The sequence below is a fragment of the Anabrus simplex genome, chromosome 11 (assembly GCF_040414725.1).
Source record: "Anabrus simplex isolate iqAnaSimp1 chromosome 11, ASM4041472v1, whole genome shotgun sequence".
Taxonomy (NCBI): Eukaryota; Metazoa; Arthropoda; class Insecta; order Orthoptera; family Tettigoniidae; genus Anabrus; species Anabrus simplex.
This window is the reverse complement of record NC_090275.1, coordinates 11,843,302-11,861,147: the sequence shown is the minus strand read 5'-3', so window position 1 is coordinate 11,861,147 and position 17,846 is coordinate 11,843,302. Positions and strand designations below refer to the sequence as shown.

The 17,846-nt window shown below is 38.7% G+C and overlaps 1 protein-coding gene across 4 annotated transcripts in view; it reads left to right on the top strand.

Moving 5' to 3' along the window:
• The window catches only part of LOC136883537 (REST corepressor), a 230,794-nt gene that overhangs the window by 152,588 nt on the left and 60,360 nt on the right, over positions 1-17,846 (top strand). For 3 of the 4 annotated variants that reach the window (XM_067155907.2, XM_067155905.2, XM_067155906.2), the window contains one exon: positions 4,395-4,611. The exons of the other annotated variant lie outside the window; for it this stretch is intronic. In XM_067155907.2, the coding sequence (XP_067012008.2) occupies positions 4,395-4,611 (217 nt within the window). The remainder of the gene's footprint in view (positions 1-4,394; positions 4,612-17,846) is intronic. 4 annotated transcript variants of the gene reach the window in all.

Below are 17,846 nucleotides of genomic sequence, written 5' to 3'. Positions count from 1 at the left end.
TTTAATCTTAACAGCGAGCAGTACTTGAAGGCAGTCCAAGAATGCACAAATATTTCAGTTTAAGCTTTCCGAAGAATAAAAAAATATTACTTTTTTATGTGAGAAAAAGGTCTGTTTTGTATTTATATTGCATTTAATAATACATTTCACATTTAGTAAATTTCAAATTTTATTTAATTTTGAAAATGCATTGTAGGTTGTGAAAAATGAAAATACAAGTCTATTAAACCTTCATTTTGAGTAATATCACTATTATGAAAAATCACCACCCCTAATTATTGTCCTCTTCAGTTTGGGATATTGCTGATGAAGCCTGTTTAGCAGACAAGATTTAAATGAATACAAGAATTTAATATTCAGTCTTACTAGTGATTACAATTTTTAAGTTAACTACTTTATCAGCTTGTTTTCAAGCATTGCCCTTCAGTGTTGGTTAGCTTAAATCCTAAGCACAGAAGAGTTTCTCTCTTATTCAACAAAGCAGAAATCCCAGTTCATATTAAATACACTGACTGGCAAAATTAATGGGTCACTTGAATTTTCAAAGGAAAAAGGATTTAAATGATAAACATTAGTTCTATAATTTACATTGTTAATAACAGCAATAATGGACAGATAACATTACTTACAAGGGACACCTTTGACCTCGAACGCTCGGAACCACACAAAACCATGCTTAGAATAACAAGCAATCATGAACAAAACAGTGGTGTGCTTCATTTCCATGCAAAACTCCGCACTTGCACAGCTGTTGGTGGAACTGTTGAGAATCAAACCATCCTTAGGGCTGAATACCAAACATACATACAGTATATATTCAAATGTAGAAAAACCCCGGAGAATATTTGTTAATATGACTGGGTTTTACTTCTCGACTGCTACAATCGCTAAAGTTAAACCAAGAAGCTGGTTCATTGGAGGTGTCAGCATCATCAGTGGTTGGTATAATTTGCAAAACTGTAAGTGATTTCCACACTTCGAGTGTATGGTCTGCTTTTACCTTCTGTTGCTATTATTTTTTGTATTTAATGTGCCTCCCATTAAAACTCCCACAGGTAGAGATTCCAGTTTTGTGAGAAAGAATCCAACACGATTCTGGTCTATGTAAACTACAACCAAACTGGAATCACTTCTGATCCAGAAAATCATGGCAATATCTCAAGGAGATTTTTCAAGAAAAAGTCTGCATAAAAGTAGATGTTAAATGGAAAACATTGCATGTAGATTTTTTAAAGCAGAATAAAAATAGATAACAGGTAGCGTGTAATTACATATAACACTGATGTTAATCCAACTTTTTCAACAGCCAAAACAAAGGGAGGGGTGGGGGAAGGACATACGACGAGGTTGCCAATAACTTATTTCAAAGAAAGGCACCTCTGCAGGATCACTCCTGTTCTGGTGCAACCCAACATCGCACTCTCAATTTGTCGGACCCTTATCTTCTACCAGCCTCTATTATTTTTGCTAGTTAGATATATATGTCATAACTATGCCAAATCCTCATGCTTGTTGATGTCAACCAGAAGCAAGTGTTATAGAATATTTTCAAAAACTACTAAATAAAATAAATAAAAAAGTTGCATACAGCACGATTCAAACTTTGCATTTGTTACACAATATAGTGAAGCCATGCACTTCTAATTAGTACACACTACCTGTATCTACTCTAATATTCCAAAATACCAAAGAAATTATTCTTTCTAATTACCAGCTTGCACTGTGCAATGGGCATTTTTCTAATGTCGTATACATTAGCCACACATTGACTTTTCACTACAGAAATCTTAAACATGTGGCTTATCTTTGGACCAAGACAGTATTCTGAACTTCTTTCCTGCCCCCAAGAACATAAAGCACATAATTTTTCCCAGAGCTTACTGCACTAGTATAGAGTTACTATTTTATTGAGTGGAATTATTCTACAATTTAGGGATTTGAAATTTAGAGAATATAAGCCTGTATAACATTCAGCGATCTTCAAGAAAGAGGAATCTTCCCATCTTGTTGAAACCAGTACTGTTTAAGAAGGATATACGCCTGAGACCGCTTTTTGATTTTCTCCAAGCCTTGGTCATGTATTTGAAAATACAGTATTGCACACTTGTGAACTTGGTAATCTCATTTATAATGCACATTTGTCTCCTTTTTTTCAATCTTTCACCATTTATCTCCACGATTCCAGTTATGCGGCTATACCTCAATTTAGATAAAGTTTACGAAAATATATTTCATTGTGTTTGTTCATTTAGTTAATTTTAGAGTGACTTTTACCAGTTAACGTTTTATATAGAAAATGATTTTACTGCATAAGGAGGTATAAAATTTTGGATCTTATATGCTGAGCTAGGTTAGTTATTGATGTAAAAAAGAGTATAGTTTTTCATGCAATGCTTATTTTGTGTGTGTGTTTTATTTAGAAACAGTATAAATTTGTTTACTGAATATTAGAAGTTTGTTATTCATCAGAACAAAAGTATTTAATTGGAAAGCCATTCATATTTAGTTTCTTATTCTAAATACACTGATAACCCATTGCAAATACAAACTTCAAAATTTCTATGTAGATGGGGATTATTTAAGAGCATCATGGCAATTGTCTTGTGCTTGTGATGGTTCAATGCTAATAAATCTTTTTAATTTCCAGCCTGCTCATTCCTTTAATTGGTTTCTGTAGCTGTGCTTGCGTATTTCATTAGAATTTTTAAGTTTTCAAAAATGGGTATAGATTGCTATAAGTGCTCTGCATTATTTCATTCTATTTTTGGAAATGGAATTATGATATCAAATATAAAAGATTCGCAAGTGGAATTAAATCATAGAAGCAATATAGACCACTGTAGAGTTGTTGTGATAAACAAATGAACCTTTTTCACTTCAATAGGTTGAGAGGTATTTAGAATAACATGATCACTTCACATACTATCCTCGATTCCGTAAGAGGTGCAAAGTAACTTAATATTATCACAATACAACGATTTTAATTAACCATTTGACAGACGGTTATTTCCCTTGTAAAGGCTTCAAGGAATACGATTATTAATCTACTCCATTAGTTTGACAATCAATTACGTTTGAGTTGTATTTTGCATTTCTACCTTTGCACTGAGGTCTTTTGGTATTATGAATGATTTCTTCAACCACTGTCGATCCTTGGGAGAAGACTTTGTGTCCAAATCCTTAGAAGTACTTCCATTCTTACTCTTTTGCTTTATATAGACATAGAAATGCCACAGTACGATATTACGTATTTCTGAGCTACTATCTTCTCTGTTATTAATAGGAAATCAGAATTTCCTTTCTTGTGGTGATAAGAGAACTTGCTTGTTGTTATACACCTAAATCATGATACTGTTTAAGGATCAAAGATCCAAACATGGCTTTCTGTGAACAAGAGGGTCTATTTTATAAAAGCAACATAGACATTGCACATATATGATAAATGGCCTTTGGATGATGGTGATAATTGTAAGATCCCCAAATCACTAGTGCTATGTGCAATTCTAAAATGAATTTAAGTCACGTTTGAAAATAAATAGTTAAAGTACTGCAGTTCTTATTTACATACATAACTGTTATAGGTGTGTGGAGACATGGGTTAAAGGATGCCCTTGTAGTGCTGATCATTGTAAGAGATGTTTGAGATGATTGCATTGTTTTTACTTTTTTAAATTCGTAACAGTGTAATCATACCAAGCATCTGGTATGCCCCAGCAGGTGCTAAGGTAATTAAAAAATGGCATCTTGTGATGAGAAGAGTGTCGAATGATTATTGAGCAGTGGATCAATAGTAGAGCGCCAGCCTATGGTTTCCCAAATTGCGATTGCGGGTTAATACCCGGCAGAGGTAGTCTGATTTCTGAAGGGCAGAAGAAAGTACATTCGACACTCCATGTTGTACGATGTCATCATGTAAAAGATCTCTGAACACTTTTATTTTTTACCCGACAAAGTTAGTTCTCTGCCATCAGGTAGAGTAAAACAGAACAAACAGAACTTAGAAATCGATACGCAGTCAGGCTAAATAGCATCACATTAAAACGCGTGTCCACAGTAGCCGAGGCCGTATGATTATTATTACCGCGACCAAAATTCGTAATGTAATAATCTATAAGATTTTGCATAGACTTGCCCTTAAACATAAGAGGGTCCTTTTAATGCTGTGTATTTAATTTGAAAATGTTGAATTTTTCAAAGTCCATGAAAATTGGAATGGGTAGTTATCAGTTATCTAGTTTTCTTCAGTATTTATGCAAATTTATAGAATATATTGCACAGAAATGGAATATTTTTTTACATTAAATTTTTTTAAGTATGATGGCTTTCCACTTGTTAGGTGTTCTGAGAGTTTGTAATTTGTAGGCTATGCTGTGAAGTGAGGTATTGTTTTCCAGACGGACGGGCAGCGTTCGCCCGACGACGGGGCCTGTGAAGCGAGACAGGCACTGTCACACTCTTCTCCGCCACAAACGCAAGCCCCCTCGAGGGATGTACATAAATCACGATGATCTGGTGGCTATGGCTTCCTCTCCTCCCTCCCCTTCCCCCTCTACTCAAGGGGAGCAGATGTTAAAAGCCATGGATCGAGAGATTGTGTCACTTAAGAGACTTGTAAGTTCTATTGGAAATGCACTGTTGTCTGACTAGTTCAGCATCAAGTATTGCACAAATTGTTGTCTTGTATATCGTGGCTGTGTTAAATTCCTGCTATTAGCTTGCATTTTTATACTTCTTGTAAAATTTCACCTTGTGTTACAGATTTAATGTGAATAATTGGCATAATTACAGATTTATTTTCTAGACATTCTTTTGAAACTTATTAAGGGTTGTAATGTTCCTGTTTTATGTCAGAGAGTTGAAAGATACTATATTGTAAGTTGGTGAAAATAGTTGTAGTGAACATTATAGGTATATTTCTTCCATTGCCATATTTTTAGATAGTGACATGTAAATTTTGGTAGAGACTATTAAGCCTTTCAACATCTTAGCTTTCTTTTGGAATTAAGTAAAATTTATAAAGCACTTCTTTCCTTTTTTTTTTTTTTTTTTTTTAATTTTTCTTTAATGAGGTGTAAATTGGTTCATTCCTAGTCATTTTAGCTCCAGCAACAAATATTTTGAGAGAGAGAATCTATTCTCTGTAACTTGTGAATAAAATTGATTTCAGTTGACTTCATAGCATAGAATTCCAAAGATATACTCAATAGGATATTTCTAAGTGACTGAAAATTAATTTTATGTTTTAGAGAAGTGTTGGGTTTCTCAGAAATATTTTTCTCTTGCCAGATTTGTACAGCTTGTATAATAAATAACTAATTGAAAATGAATCTTTTATTTGATTCTGTGCTCAGTACGAGAGTAGATTTGAAATAAAATATCACATTTGTTTGTGAATCTTTTTGCGTTACATTCAGTTTATTGATGTGTATACACAATTACTGAACTTCCTGTTTTATTATACAAAAACATTATATTGTAGTCAGTTCGCAAAAAAAGTTGTGTGCAATCATAATTTTGTGTATCAGGACATTTCTGGTACACTTTCCAATCTAAAACCTTCCTCTGTTTTTTAACAATATATTTTTCTTATTGCTCCTTAATGCCCAATTTCTTTTGTTTAAGCCTTTAGTTGTTTTATCAGACTGTCCAAATTTGATAGTAAGTTGCTGTTAGTGTTGGAGGTAATCCATTTTTGGGATTTCTCTAGGTCCTCATTTGACATAAATATTTGACTGAACTTTTCGTGACATGGAAGTGTTTCTTGATTAATCCTATTTTTAAAGGTTGTTAAAATTCTTAAGGTGCAAGTTTAAAAAAAAAAAAAATTCTGCAGCTTGATAATTGCCCGTAAATTCAGGTGTAAACACTGTATGGTGTAGAAGAAATCAAGATCAATCTTGGCTATTGATCTGTTTTCCATATCTTTGTATTTATTCATATGTTTTGCAGTGATTTTACTCTGAAAATAGTTGCACGTACCTTTTCTTTTTTCTGTTCACAAAAGAATATTTTTCATGTCCTTTCGTATTTGAAGTAGTATTACAATAAGATCTCTAGGAGCATTGCAGAAACTATTAATTAACCACGGTAGCAGGCATTTAGAGTTAGATGGAGAAAAATAGATTTTTGTATCATTGGTTGTAGCAAGTGATGAAGAAAAGCTCTCAAGTTGTTTCCTATTACATCACATAACCTTAGAAAGGTGAGTTGCTCTTGAATAATTTCACTGAAAGTGGCTTTCTATACGATTGAGTCTGAACTTGCTTGAATACACTTCTGACGTTTGATACATACTAAATGCACTTTGTGAAACTTGGTTTGAGAATAAGGTGAGAAATTCATTCTGTATGCAGCAATATTGTTTTGAGAAAGACCATTGAAAATGATGAAAATTATGGTGATATTAAGTTATATCTTTGAGGCTTTTTTTCCCCTACAAACGTACTTCATTTTATGACTTTCTTGTAATTCCATAAAATATTTGTTGATTTGATTTATATGGGTTCATGACTCCTAGAAGTTTATATTTCATGTTCAATCTGTTAAGGGGAAGCATGGTAGCTGAGTGACATTGCCACTGGCTTCTCACCAAGGCAGTTGTGATTAGTGAGCCTCTGTGGTTCAGATGTCACACACAAATGAAGGTCTTGCGACTATGATCGTGATATCAACTATCTTATAAAACTGCATGACACGCTTATTCAGTTTCATTCAATGGGTGAAATTGGTGGTGATCTTTCATTTAACTCCACATTCTCATTAATTTCAGTAATGCTTACTGATCTCTCTTAATGTAGTACTGTTTATTACTCATTGAAAGCAGAAATTTATTTTCCCCTGTTGTTGTCTTTTATGCCATGAGGTTTGGAGAACTAACCTTTATTTCACATGAACCTATTGTTTAGTTTTTAATTTAATGCTGTTCTGTGTTTGGAGAAGTAAATGACATTAAAATATTTAGTTCCCTGAATTGAACCATGGAAAAGTTTGAGTATGGGTGGCTAGCATGGATCAGGAAAGCTATGTAACCAAAAGAGGCTTTGACCTTCAGTTAACCATCTTACAAAGAAGAGGAGAGCCTAAATGCTGCTGGGCCTGACAGATAAAGCTACAACAGCAATATCATTTAGGCCCTCCTGATGTTGAAAGATTAAAAGTTGCCAACAACAGACTTCAAGGATCCAAATGTCTCTACATCCAGTGTATTATCAGGTTTTCATAAACACAAGTGAAGACACAAAAACAGCTTGTACAGATTATTTCAGACGAATGTGCAAAAATGTTTTCTTTGAACAGCATAGAGCTTACCGTGTGTTAAGGCTGAGCCTGAAAAATATATTTACATTTACTGTTAAAAATGTTATTTCACTCAGTGTGTTACATGTTTAATGTGACACGTTGCTTAGCAGAAATCTTTCCAACCCTGTAACTCAAAGATGCATGTACCTAAACATTTTATACAGGTTGGTGGGAAACAACATGAACCACATATATAAGCTTTAGAGAGTTGGTCGTACTGATAAATAATTTTTAAAAAAAATTCAATGTCTCACACTGTCATTTTATCAGTTGCTGAAGTTAGCGAATCAGATCGCTTCATGGGTGAATTCAAATGCAAATGCTCTTTGTGCATCTATGAAAAATGAAATCGCGTTAGGAGGGTTTTGAACACGAATCTCCGAGCTGACAGGGTCGCACCTCAGCAGGTACGCTGTGATGATGCCGGCTGAAACCCACAGAGTGTTTGTGTTTGATGCAGATTTCTCGGCATGAGACTCAAGCTGGTCTAAGCCATCTGCAGATTTAGCAACATCGCTGCACAAAGCCCATTTGAACTCGCCCCGGAAGCAATCTGATTCGCTGATTTCAGCAGTTCATAAAATACCACAAAATATAAATTTAATGTTTCTGTATGGACAGCTAAACTAATATTCTTTAAGTCACTATAACAATGATTGTTGAATAATATCCTCCTTATTGAATATCTTACGGTTGATGTGAATTTAAAAAACTTAAATTCCACATTCGTCACAACTATATATGTTTCGATCCTAATACAAAAGAATAAGAAATGTAATGAATTACATTCTTGTTTAATAATAAGTAGAAGTGGTACCGGTTTCGACCCTAGTCCAGGTCATCATCAGCCGATTAAAACATGAAAAACAATGCATAGGAAAAGGAGATAAAAGATCAAGTACACTTCGGATCAGTAGAAGAGGTGATATAAAAATGAACGGGGGTAGACACTGTAAAATTCAGAAGAAGTCAAATGTAAGTCACTTCAAAGAAAACAGTGCGTAATTTTCTGAGCGGCAGTATGGCACATGCAGTGTTAGTGAATAGCGGAGAACGGTTAAATGAGCTAGTTTTTAAACACTGTCAGGCACAAAGTCATATCATAATCGAACACATACGAAGATCCATAATCGTGCAGGAGTTGAAGATGAGTAGATCTATTGAAGTAACTTGCCAGCTCCCGGTGATCAGCGCGATATATTTAACATCAGGCACTGTGGTTTCAAACGCCAAAGTAAAATGGAGAATAGCTTGATGATCCAGTAATTTTCTTCGGTTGCGGGAAAGTAAGTATATAGATAAATATAATATAATTCAATATAATTGAATAGGAAGGACACCCACAAGTATACGTGGTCTGCACGAAATCAGAAATCGATTATAGATTATATAATTTGTAATGGTAAATTGGCAGATTTAGTCTTGGATACAAGAGTCTATCGAGGCCCTGAATTGGAAACTGATCACTATCTATTAGTAGCACCTATCCGTCTGAGGCCTAGATGGTATAAAAGAAACACACAAACAACACAAGAAATTAAAACTTCTTACAAGGTTAACCTATTAAGAGACCCCAGTATAAAATGGCTGTACCAGAACAGACTTAATGAACTTACACAGATGACACCAGTTAGTGACAACGTGGAAATGGAGTGGTCTAATTTGTGTTCAATTTTAAAGCAGTCTGCTTTTGAGAGTTTGGGAGTTAAGAAAAAATGGCAGAGGAAAAAGGGTTTAAGAATCTGGGATGAAGAGATTGAAAAGGTTATTTCAGACAAAAGAAATGCTTATAAAAAGTTTTTGTCAACTGGCAAATTAGAAGATAAAATAGAGTATCACCACAAGAGAGCAATAGCAAAAAGGGAAGTGCGGAAAAAGCACAGAAAGAGTTGGGAAAACTTTGTTTCACAACTGGAGACTGATATAACAAGACCACAACCACAGACCTATAAAATACTCAAGAAACTAAATAATGATGTAAAAGAAGACATACGCATTAATGCAATACCTCTAACGGAGTGGCTCATTTATTTCTGGAACCTTTGGAGAGGTTCAAATATTGAGCCATTTCTTCTGCCAACATCTCTTAACAAGTCTTCGGAAACCATTACACTCAAAGAACTGGAGCTAATACTCAGAAAACTTAGAAATGGAAAAGCATCTGGAGAAGATTCAATAAATGCAGAATTATTCAAGTATTCCACTGACATCTTCAAGCAAAGATTTCTCAAATTCATCAATTTAATTTGGAATGGCAACAGACCACCAGAGAATTGGCAAAAAGCTATAGTTATTCTTCTTCATAAGAAGGGCAGTGTGAAAGATTGTGGAAATTACAGAGGGATAAGTATACTCAACTCAGGTTACAAAATTTACTCAAATATTGTCAGAGAAAAATTATTCAGATATTATGAAAATGTGATTGGAAATGAACAACATGGATTTCGAAAGGGGCGCTCATGTGCTGATGCTTACATTACCTTGAAAATCTTAGTCGAAAAACGCAGGGAATTTAACTTGGAAACTCACATAGCATTTGTTGATTTTAAGAAAGCCTTTGACCTAGTTAACAGGAACAGACTTCTTAATATCTTAGTAGAAGATAATGTCCCACAACAGTTAATAGATAACATATACAACATGTACAGTGACAACCTTATTGCAATAAAGTTAGGTGATCATCAGACTGAATGGAAACCGATCAGCAGAGGTGTGAGACAAGGTTGTGGACTTTCTCCTTTGCTGTTCATAATCTATATGAACAACATAATACAGGAATGGAGGCATGAAAGGCATGGATCAATCCCAGTCAGCAGATATCTCACACATCTAGATGCCATACTCTTTGCTGATGATGTTGCAATGGTAGCATCATCAGAAGATGATCTTCAGTGGTCAGTATTTAATCTACAGAAAGTCTCTTCAAAATTCGACATGATCATTTCACCACAAAAGAGCAAAATAATGGCCTTTAAGGGGAAGGACCCTATCCCGAGTAAAATCTGTTTAGATAATAAAATTTTGGAAAGAGTCAACGAATTCAATTATCTGGGATACAATTTATCTTACCAAGGAGAAATTGATATCTCTGCAAAAATAACCAAATTTACCAGAACAACAGGAATCATAAATCATATCATGAAGCCATCTCTTGTCCAGAAACACACTCGCTTACGTCTTTATAACACTTTAGCCAGACCAACCCTTTGCTACGGCAGTGAGGCATGGACAATAAGAACTCAAGACATTTCCAGAATTACAGCACGTGAAATGACATTCATGCGCAGAACAGCAGGCTATACGAAATGGGATCGTATAAGAAATGAAGATGTGCTTAAGGGACTGAATGTGAAATCAGTAATCAATTACATCTATAATTACCAAGAAAACTGGAAACGTCATGTTCAAAGGATGGAATCTGGAAGACTACCAAAGGAGATCCTACGCTATCAGCCAAGAGGACAGAGATCTGTAGGACGTCCAATGAAGCGATGGAAAGAAAATGCAAGACCGTAACGGGCCACATGGCCCAGTACTTGGAAGGATGATGATGATGATAATGACATAACCTCTCCTGCCCAAAGGCCAACCTCACCTTCCCGAGATGAAAACCTGTTCCCAGCCCTGTTGACAGAGTCACGGCGGTATAACCGTTACATCCATTATGGAGGAAATGCTGTGATTTCAGCTAAACCATTAGCTGAGAGGTGGCAGCCCCACCAATGGTCTTACTTACTTCCTTCAGGCTAGCAACCCGTCGGAAGGACATTTGACTGCTTCCAAGTCTTGCAAAAAGTAAAATGCAAGACCGTAAGGGGTCACATGGCCCAATACTTGGAAGGAAGATGATGATGATGATGATAATTGAATAGGTAATTGTGCTCCTATAGAATTCTTAGAACAGTTGACGTGAAAAAAACAATGAAACCGGTACCACTTCTACTTATTATTAAATAAGAGTGTAATTCATTACATTTCTTATTCTTTTGTATTGAATAGGTTGAATCTCTTTATCAATTATTTCAATTTTAACAGCATTAAGCTGTGTCGCAGGAACTATCTTTCCATTGTTTATGCAGGGTTTCTGCTGTTAAGAAGTACAAAAAATATAGGTATGTGGTCCCAGGACTTTTTCTTGTAGGATGTTTTATGCTGTACAGTTTTTATGCATATGGATATTCTGAAATGAGTCAGGCAACCTAAGTTATGACCGAACACAGACCGATGCAGTACATACATCTCTTACCGTTACCTCAATTCTGAGCGTCGTGATCTCCGAGGAGGTTATTGGTCAGTTTTTTCCATCTCTTGCGGTTCTTGGACAGACTGCTGCATGCGTACATACATTTTTTATATATGTAGAGATATGGATAATTAATAATTCACCTCATTAATTGTGAATTGTTAACTGAGATATTCTGAAATGCTGTTGAAAGGGTTAGAAGTTTACATTAAGAAATTTTTCTGTTGTTGACTTCCCACCCTCCCAAACTATGAGTAATAGACGAGAACAAACAAGAGATGAATTAAAGTAGCTAAGCTGTCCCTTCCTAACGAGTTGCTTTACATCTCTACATACCAGGGTAAAACATTATCAGTTGTGTTGTGTCAATCATTCGTCTCCTATCAAACTTTGAAATTAGCATAATTTTCTGATTGTTATTCCTGTTGCTGCTAATACACTGACTGACAGAGCAAATGCAACACCAAGAAGGAGTGGTTCGAAAGGGATGAAAGTTGGGGAAAAAACAGAGATGGCACGGACGAATAATTGATGTTTATTTCAAACCGATATGCAGGTTACACAATGCGCACGGCATCGACTCGGTAGGATGTAGGACCACCGCGAGCGGCGATGCACGCAGAAACACGTCGAGGTACAGAGTCAATAAGAGTGCGGATGGTGTCCTGAGGGATGGTTCTCCATTCTCTGTCAACCATTTGCCACAGTTGGTCGTCCGTACGAGGCTGGGGCAGAGTTTGCAAACGGCGTCCAATGAGATCCCACACGTGTTCGATTGGTGAGAGATCCGGAGAGTACGCTGGCCACGGAAGCATCTGTACACCTCGTAGAGCCTGTTGGGAGATGCGAGCAGTGTGTGGGCGGGCATTATCCTGCTGAAACAGAGCATTGGGCAGCCCCTGAAGGTACGGGAGTGCCACCGGCCGCAGCACATGCTGCACGTAGCGGTGGGCATTTAACGTGCCTTGAATACGCACTAGAGGTGACGTGGAATCATACGCAATAGCGCCCCAAACCATGATGCCGCGTTGTCTAGCGGTAGGGCGCTCCACAGTTACTGCCGGATTTGACCTTTCTCCACGCCGACGCCACACTCGTCTGCGGTGACTATCACTGACAGAACAGAAACGTGACTCATCGGAGAACACGACGTTCCGCCATTTCCTCATCCAAGTCGCTCTAGCCCGGCACCATGCCAGGCGTGCACGTCTATGCTGTGGAGTCAATGGTAGTCTTTTGAGCGGACGCCGGGAGTGCAGGCCTCCTTCAACCAATCGACGGGAAATTGTTCTGGTCGATATTGGAACAGCCAGGGTGTCTTGCACATGCTGAAGAATGGCGGTTGACGTGGCGTACGGGGCTGCCACTGCTTGGCGGCGGATGCGCCGATCCTCGCGTGCTGACGTCACTCGGGCTGCGCCTGGACCCCTCGCACGTGCCACATGTCCCTGCGCCAACCATCTTCGCCACAGGCGCTGCACCGTGGACACATCCCTATGGGTATTGGCTGCGATTTGACGAAGCGACCAACCTGCCCTTCTCAGCCCGATCACCATACCCCTCGTAAAGTCGTCTGTCTGCTGGAAATGCCTCCATTGACGGCGGCCTGGCATTCTTAGCTATACACGTGTCCTGCGGCACACGACAACACGTTCTACAATGACTGTCGGCTGAGAAATCACGGTTAGAAGTGGGCCATTCGCCAACGCCGTGTCCCATTTATCGTTCGCTACGTGCGCAGCACAGCGGCGCATTTCACATCATGAGCATACCTCAGTGACGTCAGTCTACCCTGCAATTGGCATAAAGTTCTGACCACTCCTTCTTGGTGTTGCATTTGCTGTGTCAGTCAGTGTATATACAATGTTATCTCCGTTATGGTATTCCAGTGTATACACACAGAAATACCAACCTTTCAAGGGCAGTTGTCATTCATTAGTGGCATGGTCTGCTGCAGGTTATATTCTGCCAAAGACATGTCAAATAACATTCAGCCCGTATGACTATTACCATATCGTTCTCCTCTTTTCCCCTTATCCAGCGCCTGCCGGGTCGGGCCATTTATGACACTTCTCCATCTTCCTCTCTCCTTCCACAATTCCTCTTCCATTATTTTGTCCCAGTTCAAGTGTCTTCTTCTTGCACTTCTCTTTATTGAATCGATCCACTTTGTCTTGGATCTCCCTCTTGCTCTCTTTCCCTCAAACTTCATTTTCATCATCTGTTTCGGTATTCTTTTCCCATCCATCCTCTTTATATGTCCAAACCATGTTGGTTTATTCCTATCAATTCTCTCATTAAGGGTTTTTTATTTTGACTTCCTTTCTAACATCTTTTTTCCTCACTCTGTCTTGTCTTTCTTCTTAGGTATTTCATTTCACTGACTTGAATTCTACTCTCATCCCTGCATGTCATTGTGCAGATCGCAGCCGCATAAGTCGATATGGATGGATAATACATCTTGTACATTATCTTTTTAGACTTCCTTGGTACTTCTTTATTCCAGACAAGCTTTCTTACACTCAGGTGGAATGCATTATCCTGTTGCATCCTCTTGCTAAACTCATATGTCCAGCCTTATATTCTGCATTAATTCACTCCCTAGGTGTTTGAAACTGTCCATGATTTCAAGGCTTTGACCCCCAATTTTCACAATGCCTTTACCCTCTTGTTATCACGAGGGTTTTGCTTTTCTCTGCATTTTTTTTTTTTATTTTTCATACCATACTTTTCAATTTTCTCATTCAGTACATCAAGTTGTTCTTGTACTCCTTTGTCTGCAGATAGTAAACACTATTACTGTGTATATGGAAATAATACACGCCATAATTTTCAGAAAGGAAATTTGAAGAAAAAAATCAATTTGGTACTTGCATAGGCCTAGCTTTCTTAAATAGACTGACAGTCAAAAGAAGAGTAACTTTTGAATTTTTTGAGAAATGCAAATTTGATGTTCCAAAATGGTACTTGGAATGTGAAATATCTTCATGAATTCTTGAGACATCTCTTATATCCTTACCATAATTTTAATCAAGAAAATGACATGTAAACCAAGAGTGAATAGAAGTCGCACAAATTGTTCCCTTGGTGGCATTCATATTACAAATGTTGACACGCAGCGAGCAGCATGTGGACAGTTGTTTGTTGTTGTTCATTAAAACAAAGTTTTCTCTGATATAGTGAGCAGAAGAGGTGACTTGTTCAAGATCATCTCCTCCATGAACTGGTATGCATTTAATGCCCCATTTTTTATGAACGCCAGCTGAATCCATGCATAAAATGTCAGGCCCCCTTCTGACACCATGACAGAACCTCCCCTATAGAGATTGTACAGGTGGCCTAAGGCTCCCCAGGTCTCTTGCACACCCTTTCCCTTCCATCTGCAGAGCTGAGGAGCTGAGGTTGATACTGGTTTCATCAGTGAGGAGGATATTGCTCCTGTGTCTAATTCTGATGGTCTCAAGGAAGTCATTAAGATGGTGGCTGGAGGAAACACGCGCAAGCTTAGTGCTGCTGCAGTTTGTTTTGTTTGTGTGGTGATAATCAGAGTTGTTGCGCTTTACTGTTCTCTGCACGGGTCTATTCGAGTTAAGGAATCGGTGTGTGCAAGTGAAAAAGTGAGTTCTCCTTTTGCATGGCTACTAGCAGAGAGAAACTACTACATTCCGGCGTTCTCTCAGACTGGATGCGCCATTTTCCAGACTTATAGGCGCCTCCCTACTAGCTCGGAGCCGAACAAGCCTAGGCCTGGTCGCTCAGCGATTAGGGGCTTGCTTTGCCTCCTACTACTGGCTGAAGATGTCCACTTAAACCCCGGTCCCACCACTTGTGAAATGAAAAGAGACATAAACATCTGTTGTCAGAATGTGCAAAGCCTAAACAATAAGTTGTCTGATTGTGAACTATCCCTCCCAGACTTAAGAGAAGTTGACGTGATTGGTCTTACTGAAACATGGCTCTCTTGGGCTAGTGACAGTGAACTACCACTCAGTGCTAATTACAGCATATTCCGTCATGATCGCGCTACTCTAGGTGGTGGAGTGTTGCTAGCAGTGAACAGTGCTTTACCATGTAAACGAAGGACAGATCTCGAACGGAACTGTGAGTTAGTGTGGGTGGAGCTACTCTTTCCTCGACGCCCTGTACTTGTGGGATGTTACTACAGACCACCAAACAGTCCATTCAGTGACCCTGAACAGTGCCTGGACTCAGTCATTGCAGCTCTCCTTCATGGTGAAGTAATTTTAATGGGTGACTTTAACTTGTCTATAAAGTGGTCTTCTCCAACTACCGGACTGTCAGCTAACAACTGTGACACATACTTTATAGACAGTTTTATTAATAGCCTCGGACTGAAACAGTTTAATATGTACCCAACCCGTGGACCCAACACCCTGGACTTCATACTCTCCTCATTAGAACTTAAAACAATAACCCCAGGCAGAAACCTTTTCCTGTGCGACCACCAGTCCCTCGATGCTACATTCCTCCTTCCCCACCCCTCCTCAAAGCCTCACATCCTACCGCCCTACCTACATCTGGCGCCGTGCCGACTGGCCTGCAATGTGTCATGCCCTGGAATGCCTTCCCTGGAGTCTGCTCGAAATAGCCGATATCGAAACGGCTCTTGACCTGCTGTACGACTGGCTGCAAGCTGCAATTAAAGACTTCGTACCTGCACAACAGGATACTACTAGCAAACATCAACACCGGATATCACAAGAGACCAGAGTGATACCATTTAATAAGAAGAGAGCTTGGCGCCTGTGGAAAGACTTCCCTAACCCACACACTCACAATACCTTCGTTAAAATCCGCCGCCACGCGAGGTTTATGGTCAGAAGAGACTACAAAACACACGTAGACACTGTCACTGAAAACGTCCGCAGCAATCCCAAGCGCTACTGGAGTCTCATCAACACACGGAGAAAGACGGAGCGGATTCCTGTCAGCGTGAACCACAACGATGCAACAGCAGATTTAAATCTAAGAATTTCAATTTTGTCCGTATTGAACTGAGAATGGAAGATAGGAAACTTAAAAGGGTCCACCTTTTCAATACAAATTTGTATTCCAACAGCAGATGGCACCGATCGCAATGAACTGTTCAACAGGTATTTCTTCTCCAACTTCTCCCCTCCCTTACAAAACCAACCGCTCCCTCCCGTTGGTACAGCTTCAAACAGAACCCTATCAAGCATAACTACCACACCAAGTGAAGTTCATAACCTTCTTCAAACTCTTCGTACCAACAAAGCTACCGGTGCCAACACTATAGGTCCTCTTTTCCTAAAAAATACTGCCAGCACTCTTTGCGTCCCTCTCTCTAAATTATTTAACAGATGTTTTGCAGCGGGCTATTTTCCTATTACCTGGAAACGGGCAAATATTGTTCCACTTCTCAAATCAGGCAACAAATTTAATGTTTCATCTTACCGACCAATCTCTGTTCTCCCCACACTATCCTTTATCTTTGAAAAAATTATACACCAGCGTCTCCTCGCATTCACTTTGCCGTATATCTCAACCAAGCAGCATGGTTTTCTACCAGGTGGCTCTTGTCTAACAAACCTGGCCACTCTGCATAGCTTTGCATCACACGCCATTGCAGCTAAATCACAGCTGGATCTCTGCTACGTAGACATTTCGAAAGCTTTCGATTCTGTTGACCATACTCTGTTGCTCCATAAACTCTCCAAACGATTTAATATACATGGCAGTCTTCTGACCCTTCTTGCTGGCTTCCTACATAACCGTTGGCAGAGAGTGGTAATATCAGGCACTTCATCCTCATGGTTACCAGTCACCTCCGGTGTCCCACAAGGCAGTACTCTTGGCCCCTTGCTGTTTTCTTTGTTTATGGACGATCTGCCGTCCGAACTCAACGAAACAGCGAATACCCTACTCTTTGCTGACGACTGCAAGATATTTAGGGAGATCAGGAATCCAGCAGATGCAGCTCTGCTACAGTCCTCACTTAATGCCCTCTCGAACTGGTGCCGTACTTGGAAACTTATCCCCAATCCACAAAAATGCAGCCACATGACCATAACACTGCGTAAATCTCCTCTACCGACATCATATTACCTACTCGACAAGCCCATCACCGTGGTTACGCAACAGCGTGACCTAGGTGTAATATTCGATACAAAATTACAATTTAAGACCCATATAGAAACATATACAACCAAGGCTAGGAAATTACTTGACATTCTCTATCGCTTCACAGAAATTTCTGACCCCATTGCTCTTCGTCACTTCTTCCTCACGATCGTTCAACCTCTCTTAAACTACTGCTCTCCGA